This window comes from Rhipicephalus microplus, chromosome 6, assembly GCF_043290135.1.
Source record: "Rhipicephalus microplus isolate Deutch F79 chromosome 6, USDA_Rmic, whole genome shotgun sequence".
NCBI lineage: Eukaryota > Metazoa > Arthropoda > Arachnida > Ixodida > Ixodidae > Rhipicephalus > Rhipicephalus microplus.
The window spans coordinates 201,309,111-201,319,094 of NC_134705.1; the positions used below are offsets into that span (position 1 = coordinate 201,309,111).

Genomic DNA, 9,984 nt, shown 5'->3' on the forward strand with positions numbered 1-9,984 from the left:
CTGTGCTTGCTGCTGCCAATTTATACCCGCAAACTTCTTAATCTCATCTGCCCACCTAACCCTCTGTCTCCCCCTAACCCGCTTGCCTTCTCTGGAAATCCAGTTAGTTACCGTTCATGACCAGCGGTTATCCTGTCTACGCACTACATGCTTGGCCCATGTCCATTTCTTCTTCTTGATTTCAGCTATGATATCCTTAACCCCCGTTTGTTCCCTAATCCACTCTGCTTTCTTCTTGTCTCTTAAGGTTACACCTACCATTTTTCTTTCCATTGCTCGCTGCGTCGTCCTCAATTTAAGCTGAACCCTCTTTGTAAGTCTCCAGGTTTCTGCTCCGTAGCTAAGTACCGGCAAGATACAGCTGTTATATACCTTCCTCTTGAGGGATAGTGGCAATCTACCTGTCAAGGTTTGAGAATGCTTGCCAAAGGTGCTTTACCCCATTCTTATTCTTCTAGTTACTTCAATCTCGTGGTTCGGCACCACGGTTATTACCTGCCCTAAGTAGACATAGTTTTTTTTACAACTTGAAGTGCACTATTACCTATCTCGAAGCGCTGCTCTTTTCCGAGGTTGTTGTACATTACTTTCGTTTTCTGCAGATTAATTTTAAGACCCACCTTTCTGCTCTCCTTGTCTAACTCCGTAATCATGAGTTGCAGCTCGTCCCCTGAGTTACTCAGCAAGGCAATGTCATCGGCGAAACGCAGGTTACTAAGGTATTCTCCATTAACTCTTATCCCTAACTGTTTCCATTCTAGGCTTCTGAAAACCTCCTGTAAGCACGCGGTAAATAGCATTGCGGAGATTGTGTCCCCCTGCCTTACACCCTTCTTGATGGGTATATTATGTTGCTTTCTTTATGAAGCACTATGGTAGCAGTTGATCCCCTGTAGATTTCTTCCAAGATGTTTATATATACTTCATCGACGTTCTGATTCCGCAGTGTCTGCATGACGGCTGATATTTCTACTGAATCAAGCGCCTTCTCGCAATCTATGAAGGCTATGTATAGCGGTTGGTTATATTCTGAGCATTTCTCTATTACCTGAATGATAGTATGAATGTGGCCGATTGTTGAGTAGCCTGTTCGAAATCCTGCTTGTTCCTTTGGTTGATTGAATTCTAATGTTTTATTTACTCTGTTAGCAATTACCTTTGTAAATAGCTTGTATACTACAGAGAGCAAGCTAATCGGCCGGTAATTCTTAAAGTCCTTGTCATCTCCTTTCTTATGTATTAAGATGATGTTAGCGTTCTTCCAAGACTCTGGTACCCTTCCCGTAAGGAGACACCTCGTAAACAGGGTGGCTAGTTTTTCTAACACAATCTGTCCTCCATCTTTCAGCAGATCTGATGTCACCTGATCCTCACCAGCAGCTTTGCCTCTTTGCATGCTCTCCAAAGCTTTTCTGACTTCTTCTATCATTACTGGTGGGGTGTCATCTGTGTTACTGCTAGTTCTTATAGTATTAAAGTCGTGGTTGCCCCGGCTACTGTACAGATCTCTGTAAAGCTCCTCCGCTATTTTAACTATCCTATCCATATTGGTAGTTATTTTGCCTTCTTTGTCCCTTAGTGCATACATCCGATTTTTGCCTATCCCAAGTTCCTTCTTCACTGTTTTGACGCTTCCTCCGTTTTTTCAGAGCGTGTACAAAGTATACAATATCAATGCATAGTGAACATTCAACTAGTCTGACGAGACAAGTTTCGTTTTATGCTATTACTATGACGGAGGGATCAACCATGTTTTTTTTTTCCAAATTCAAGGTACGAATTTCTCTGTACAACTCTTTAATGTTATACTTCCCACGGCCTCCGCGCGCGCCGAGCCACTGACAATTTGATGAACCCTTTGACGCGCCGCCGCCGGCGATCATTTGGGACCGGTGCAAAGTCCTGCTCAAAGCGCCTTTTAATTCATCTCTAGTCTCGACTACCCTTCGAATTTCATGCGCAGCATTGAGTTAGCAAAGCTTAGCACCACTGCTCTCTTCCAGTACCCCTGACCATCTCGAACTTGTGCTTCACAAAGGCTGCATGTCTCTCGCCCTTCGCTGTAATTTGCTCTCCCTGTTACCTCTGTTAGTTTTCCTTTCATTGCTGTGGGCTAGTCAAGTCAGCTGTGTGCGTGCACGTTCTTGCCCCCTCTCTCTCCTTACTCTTCCCCTAACCGAGATATATCGTCTCGGTTTCCGTTGTCCAGACCGTTTCATCCCATCGCGTTATATATACTACATTGGTGCTAAATATATCATTCAGCGTGGTTCCGCCACTACCTCGTTTATGCTGCTAGTCACAGCATGTGACTACAGTGGTGACGAGTGTCACGGACCATGCGGTGAAAGTAGGCGAACACAGCGATCAAACCTACCTACCGCTATACGTGGAGCGCCAAGTAACCACGACCATGTCTTCAGCCACCGCTGTTCGAGATAAGCGGATTAAGGGCAGAAGCATATTTTGAAGCAACTCACGTTATTGACTCGAAGAAGCAACGCACGATGCTAGTGGATGCATGCTCTTAGCACACAAAGAGTTCAAGTACTATTTAGTTAGTCGAGTCGCGCCAAGGACCTCCATTTTGCTTTCGTATGACGAAGCAGTTGCACTATCAAATAGATACTATCCCCAAGCGTCACGAAACAGCAGAGAGCTACAATTTCTCGCGCGCTGCCAACAGGAAGGAGAGTCCATTCAAGCGTTCCTCGTTAGCATACGTCGCATAGCGGACATTTGTAACTATGGCAGCGCATTAGACCGAATGTTAAAAGATCGCATTATTTGCGGCGCACATCAAGTAGCCTGCGCAAGCAGCTACTGACGAAAGAAGGGTTGACGCTGCATGGAAGAGCATTGAGAGAAAGATACTATATAAAGAGTGGCCACTCGAGCCTTTTTGTGTTTAGAAAAAGTAGTTAACAATTTAGAGTACTCAGTACTCTACTATGGGAGAGCTGAAAGCCGTCCCGTACGCGGACCTCTTTATCGAGCGAGAAGAAATCTTACGAACTGCTATAGATGTCGTACCCATGCTCGCTTTTACTCCCTTTTCAACACATGTAATAGCCACCTCAGAAGGACATTAAAAACCCAAGATTGTCATCAAATTTCTGCAAAGAAAAAATTTTGTTGATTTGGGCAATTTTTCATATCCACTCTACATCGTGTCCCGCGGAAGACGTTTATGCTTTGCCACAAAGATGCGCAAAGTGTGACTAGAAAGTGTTGTCTTTCTGTATTTGTTTTGCACAAAGGGGGCGAATTCATGATGTGTAAAACATCGTTGGCGCAAACTTGAAAGAAGACAAAAGAAGAGACTCTATCGGGAAAAGCGCACACTCGCAACTGACTTTTATTGAACCGAAGCTCATCTTATGAAAACCCTCACGCATGCGTACAACCACACGAAAAGCCCAACCAACTATAATCACAACCTATCAGATAGAAAAGCAAATTCATTATCATACAATGACAGGGACGGAACACTGATACATTGTTCGCCAAATTGTCTAATATGCATCGCCTCTGACAATTTACGTGCCACTTTGTCTCTGCTTGTTAGCAAGATTATTAGCAAGATTTGCTTCTTAGCAAGATTAGCTTACGTTACTGAGCGAATTCATGTGATTTAGATGCACTGTAGATTTATTCACTTTGCGGAACCATGGGTGTGTAACCTATAGTGGTAAAGACACTCACTTCGGAGCATGAGGGTACAGATTCAAATCCCAGCACCAGAAAAGAATTATTTTGTTATTTTATTTATGTAGAATACATTATCGGGTCTGACCAGCAGTGCACTCGTGGCGCTGAAAGCAGCGCAGTAGCTCGGCCGCAGGGCCCCTATGGGAGTGTCCGCTCTTTACGTAAGTACGTCTCTCTATGGGAAGAGGCCGTGATAGCCATTCCAGTGGAAGCAGCAGAAAGCGACGGTAAAGAGATGAGCACAGAATCATCGACAGAGCTCAAAGTGCAAGCCCGTCATCGGTCATTTCAGGACAACCATGACGTGCACAAGCGCGTAGCTATAATGTGCGGAATATGTGCGGCAGCACGCGACATGATGATAACGCCTGGCGATGGGCTGAAGCACGCTGTTTTCGCTGCGGGAGGCGCGGGCCTGCGACTATAGATTATGCCGAGAGACACCGTCAACAGAAATGCAGTGAAGCAGGCACAGAGAGTCAAAGCACTGACAGCCATGCAAAACACTTCTAACGAAGACGATAGCAAAGAAAACAGCGCGGCACACATTTGGGTCGTAATCCCTGAAAATAAAAACGGATCGGGACCACCAATATGACGCGTGCACGTTTCTTTGGGGAGACTGAGTTAACTACACATGGAAACAGACCACCGTGGCCCCGCAAGCACCAGATAATCGCAAGGCAGACGATGAAGGGAACGCTGAACAGCCACTGACGGGCCTGACTGGTTCAGCTGAATAGCTGAACCGCCTCAGCAGGTTCCCGACATCAAGGCGACCATGGAAACCACTGACCCAGCTCAGCCACTTCTGAGTGGCTCAGCCACTCGAAAGCAGATATAGCGGTTCTAATGAAAAAAAGAAGGGATGTCTTGTTTTCTTCGTTTACTGCTGCGAGCCAACCAAGCCAGCTGTGCGTGCGCACGTTCTAGCACCCTCTTTCCTTGACACCGAGGTCGCGGGTTCGTTCCCGGTGCTCGCATTTTGGCGGAGTGGTTGAGGCTGTGCGATGTCAGCGCAAGTTCAAGAACACCAGATGATCAAACTTTTCCTGAGCCCTTCGCTACGGCGCCTCTCATATCATGTCGTGGATTTGATTGATGCGTGAGGTTTAACGCCCCAAAGCGACCATATGATTACGAGAGACGCCGTAGTGGAGGGCTCCGGAAATTTCGACCACCTGGGGTTCTTTAACGTGCAACCAAGTCTGAGCACACGGGCCTACAGCATTTTCGCCTCCATCGAAAATGCAGCCGCCGCAGCAGGGATTCGAGCCCGCGACCTGCGGGTCCGTAGCCGAGTACCTTAGCCACTAGACCACCGCGGCAGGGCCATGTCGTGGTTTTGAGACGTAAACTTTAGATAATATCAGTGTTAACCAAAATTATTATTATATTTGGTTTCCCTTGCCCAAACTCTGTCAGCCATTCATTATGTATGAATAAACGTTGTTCCAACACGGGCCTGACGCGTTTTTGCCTCCATCGGAAATGCGGTCGGGATTCGGTCCCGCGACCTTTCGGTCAGCAGTCGAGCACTTCAACCACAATGGCGGGTTTGACTATAATTAGACAACCGACTAGGTTCATTCTTCCACATTTGTTGTTGGTTTGGATGCAGTACGCCATGGTTTATAAACCCTGTCTTCGTGTCATTCTGCACCTGTTAGCAAAAATGCAAGAGAAATACCTATGGGAAAATGGAGAGAAGCTTGGCGCGGACTTTTTCTGTCGCATCGCTCAGTGTATGCACCCTCTTTTTCCCTTCCTCCGTCAAGCACGTGCTTAGCAGAGCAACACTTCATTGGCTACAGGATACAGGCAAAGCGAAATGACTATTCCCCTCGATGAAATGTCAGAATGCCGTATCAGAAACAGTTCATCGCCTACAAGAGTGGGCATCAATTCTTGGAAAATGGCGCACACGCAGGTGACCGGCGCACGTTCGATGATCAAGGCATGGATGTTAACCAGTCTAGGAGGACCGGTGTGCTACCCTACACAGGAGAGGAGGGGAGGCGGAGTATTAAAGATGAACAAAGTGAGAGAGAAGAGAGAACACGCACGCACCACGTCACACTTCACAGTCGTCATAACACAAGGTTTATAATCGTCCGTGCAAGTCTGTTGCCTTCAGAAAGTTGAGCGCCGCCTTTGTCGCCTTCACATGCGATGCCCTCTCAGGACAACATTCAAGAATTGTTTCTGCAGTCATCGGTGCCTGATCTACGCCAGCTAGAGCTGCTGCTAGAGATATTCTCTGTGTATTGTGGCGCAGGACAGTCGAAGATCTGCTGGAACGAAGTTATTATTCAAGACAAATGGGGAGGCACAAGTGCCCGCAGAAAACAAGCCGTCTCAGCAGTTCACTGCTTGGAATGTAAGCGAACACAACAAAACAATACATGAAGACACTTTCGAATGAAGAGCTTTTGGTCACAACTTTATCGCGATGTTTCGATAATGTGTGGCTTCGCGGGCGCAACAAAAGGTGGGCTTCCCTTTTTGCCTGCCTTGTTATTTCGCGTTCAGCAAAAGACTATGTTTGGTGCGACATTATTATGAATGCGAACAGTGCAACCAACAAGAGGATACAAAAGAGTGGATGCTGAACTTCTAACAATCGCTTTCTTTGGGATACCTTCAATTTTTATACATTTACGCACTGTTGCAACGACCATGTGCGGAACACAGAGGAGATATTTTTCTTTTTAAGAATAACTGTGATACTAGCCCATCTGTCGCCGTCACTGGTAGAGAAAAGATGTACTCAGGTTTGTCCGCGGGATGAATTCTTTCAACATCACTTTTTTCCATGCATGGCTTTGCAACCGTGTATAAAATGCCAAGGCATTCCAAAGAAAGAAATAATTTCAAGTTCAGCGCTGCGTCCTCTCACTGTTGGTTGAGCTGATTCGCACTCATAATCTTTCGCATTCGTTTAACTTGCGCTAAGGCACACACAGCGACTATAGTACACTACGTGTGCCACAGCAATCTTGCTTCGCCTTCGTGTCACACCAATCGCACTTTGTGGGAGGCCCATAAATAAATAACGAATCATTGCGACCTAACACGTGGGAAATCGAGTTAGGTTAATACCAGATGTTACTGCTCCAATGCTACACCGCGTGCGTCTCATTAACGTTTCCTGTTGAAAATGGCGGTGACTTCCTGGTGTAGTTACTCGAGTAACATGAAACCACGATCTGTTCGGGAAAGGAGTAAAAAGGGGTGCCACTCACGAATGTAGGCTGCCGATGTCACTTGCACCACTGCGACGAGCAGCAAGAGCGCGACGAGGCAAGAAGCGGTGTCCCGGCGGCACGACGGCCGATGCTGCTGCATAATACCATCAGTGGTCCGCACATCGGGGGCCGCTAACGCCCGCGCATCGGCTGGCTGGCCGAACAACACGCCGACACAACAGCAGGCTGTTCACTGGCGGGCCGAAGCAGCACGCCTGCAAGAGGGCGTGCTTGGCCGCTCGACTCCTGGCGCAGTCGATAACGGCGCCAACGAGGGATCGTTGCTGCGGTTCTACGGCTGGCCGCTACGCGGCGCAGCTAGCGACGAGAGTGGTGGCGCATCGAGCGCCCTGGTTGGGGCCAGTGGCTTAGCGTGCGTTGTGAAGCAGCACCCGCAGATTTTCAACACCAAGCGGTCTTTCATTGCATGGGTTTCGCCGAGGCGAGTGGATGCAGAGGTTTTCAGTTTGGCGGGAATATTCTTGCGCGGAACGAGGCTGCCACGCTGCGGTGGTTTAGTGGCTAAGGTACTCGTCTACTGACCCGCTGGTCGCGGGATCGAATCCCGGCTGCGGCTGCATTTTTCATGGAGGGGAAAATGCTGTAGGCCCGTGTGCTGAGATTCGGGTGCACGTTAAGGAACCCCAAGTGGTTGAAATTTCCGGAGCCCTCCACTATACGGTGTCTCTCATAATCATATGGTGGTTTTGGGACGTTAAAGCCCACACATTTATCAAATCACTCAAGGCTTTAAACGTTTAGAGAGGGTGATTGACAAAAAAGGAGGGCCGTCCTTGTGTATCATCGTGTCGTATGTAAAGCTGCAAATACATGATTCCACAATAGATCGAACTTGCACGTTTGTTTCGTGCTTTTGTTTCGTCATGTGTGTGCGGGCGTGTTTCAAGTAGCAGAGCAAAGAAATGGCTCCGAAAGAGACACCAGACACTCAAGCCTTAAACAGATGTACTTAATCGGAACAGGATACCTGTTACAAATGTAGTGGGATAATCAGGGTGAACAGGGGAAGTGGCTGGCCGACGTTTCGGAAGGAGGACGTATATCTTTTTCAAAGGGGCCGTGTCCTCCTTGGCGTTTTAGCTCCAAAGGGGTTAGTGGTGACGTCATGTTCGCCCTGATTATTTCACTACGTTGTTTCCATCTGTCGGCTCCCATCTAGATTCTGTTAAAGATTGTTGTAACAAACGTGTATGCGAAACAATCACCAAGTGCGGCGTGCCAAGTGTTCATCTGGGATGGTTTATCGCATCCCTGTATCTTCTGCGATGATTTATATCAGCGAAATTGGGTGATTCATCAATGATACCTTTCGACCACGATCAAAAACTGTAAAAAAAAAAAAAGCTTTATGGGAAGCATGCACATTTAGTTGCGCACGTCAGTAAATGCTTCGGCTGAGCGGCTCGGTTTAAAAGGACGGTATTCAAACGTATCAGCTTAAAAATTTATAAAAAAATCGGTGACATGTGCTTCAGCGTCTCTTCTCTTGCTTGATCCAGAGTTTAATCTTCTGGGTGAGGCTGCAGGTTTGCGAATGGATAGATAGGCCGGATATTCCGCTTTGTTCTCTTACAGCTTTCAATGGCTAAGAAAGGGAACATAGACAACCACCTGTTTGTGTACGGTGCTACAAAGGAATCCGTACGGATTTCTCGTCACGATACCAAATGAATTTCGCCCTCACGCTACCAATTGTTAGCTTCGTCATTACCTCAAGTGGTACAGTGACCGCCCTAGAAAGGCGCTGATTCTGGCTTCGAAGCCCAGACCAGGACGAATTTTTCGGCAACTAAGACGCTTTCGTTTCTGAGAATTTTGTGCCGATTTTCTTGTGGCTTCGCTCTACAAACGGGTAATTGTCTATTTTACCTTTCTTAACCCTTGCACCACCTTGCACGTTTTCGCAGAACTCGTTTGCATAAGCTTTCAATGACCGTTCCTTGTGCTCTGTTTTGTTCACCTAGTGCCAACCCGTGCCAACCCCCCCCCCTCCCTTCTTTTCTTATCAACACGTCATTCTCCTGTACTAAGGTTGAGCGTAGGGCTCACTGGTGCCGCATAATTTCAATGTTTCACGGCGCAGGCAACAAAGACGAACAAAGAGGAGACACAGAAAACGCTGAACTTACAACTGGATTTCATTTTCCTGCAACAGCATGCAATGTATACGCGCTTGTCCGCCTCGGTGCAGCAGTGGCTTGGGCGCTCGGCTGCTGACCGGAAGGTCGCGGGTTCGAACCCAGCCACGGCGGTCGCACTTCGAAGGAGGCGAAATCGTAGAGGCCCGTGTATCAGTGTACGTTAGATGCCATATGGTCGAAAATACCGCAGCCCCTTCACTTCGACGTCCCTTATACTCATACCATGGTTTTGGGATGTTTAACCCCTATTATTATTATTATTATTATTATTATTATTATTATTATTATCATTATTATTATCATTATTATTATCATTATTATTATCATTATTATTATCATTATTATTATCATTATTATTATTATTATTATTATTATTATTATTATTATTATTATTATTATTATTATTATTATTATTATTATTATTATTATTATTATTATTATTATATACGTCCTTCTCACGGGAAAAGGAAAAAGAACGACCAGGCGAGCTGTACTAAGATGCATAATGGCGTGAAAATATCGCAAAAAAAAAAAACGCTCGCGTATTGGCTGGCTAGTGCCATTATGGATTAGTACCAACTAGTACGCCTCTCCGTTTTGCGATACAACAAATGCAGTCAAGGGAACAGCAACCAATAATCGATATCACATATGCTTTGGCGATAAAAAAAGTCGCTTTCCTTGCTCAAAAGAGCAAGCGAAACTATACGTACCGATGCACGTTTTATCACGTTTCAAGATTTCCTATGCTTCTATTGTATCGCTCGCTGTTTTGTTTTTGTTTCTTGCGAGCACACGTGCGTGATTGAAAATAGGCTGGCACCCACAATCCCGACCATGAATTCCCAAGTGCCCACCAGTGA

General features: G+C 46.4%; 1 protein-coding gene across 1 annotated transcript in view; it reads right to left on the reverse strand.

Annotated features, from left to right (window-relative positions):
- The window catches only part of LOC119166909 (uncharacterized), a 67,477-nt gene extending 60,219 nt beyond the window's left edge, over nt 1–7,258 (reverse strand). The window contains exon 1 of the mRNA XM_037418300.2: nt 6,957–7,258. Within this exon, the coding sequence (XP_037274197.2) occupies nt 6,957–7,059 (103 nt within the window). The 5' untranslated portion in view covers nt 7,060–7,258. The remainder of the gene's footprint in view (nt 1–6,956) is intronic.
- Between the last annotated feature and the right edge of the window lie 2,726 nt (nt 7,259–9,984).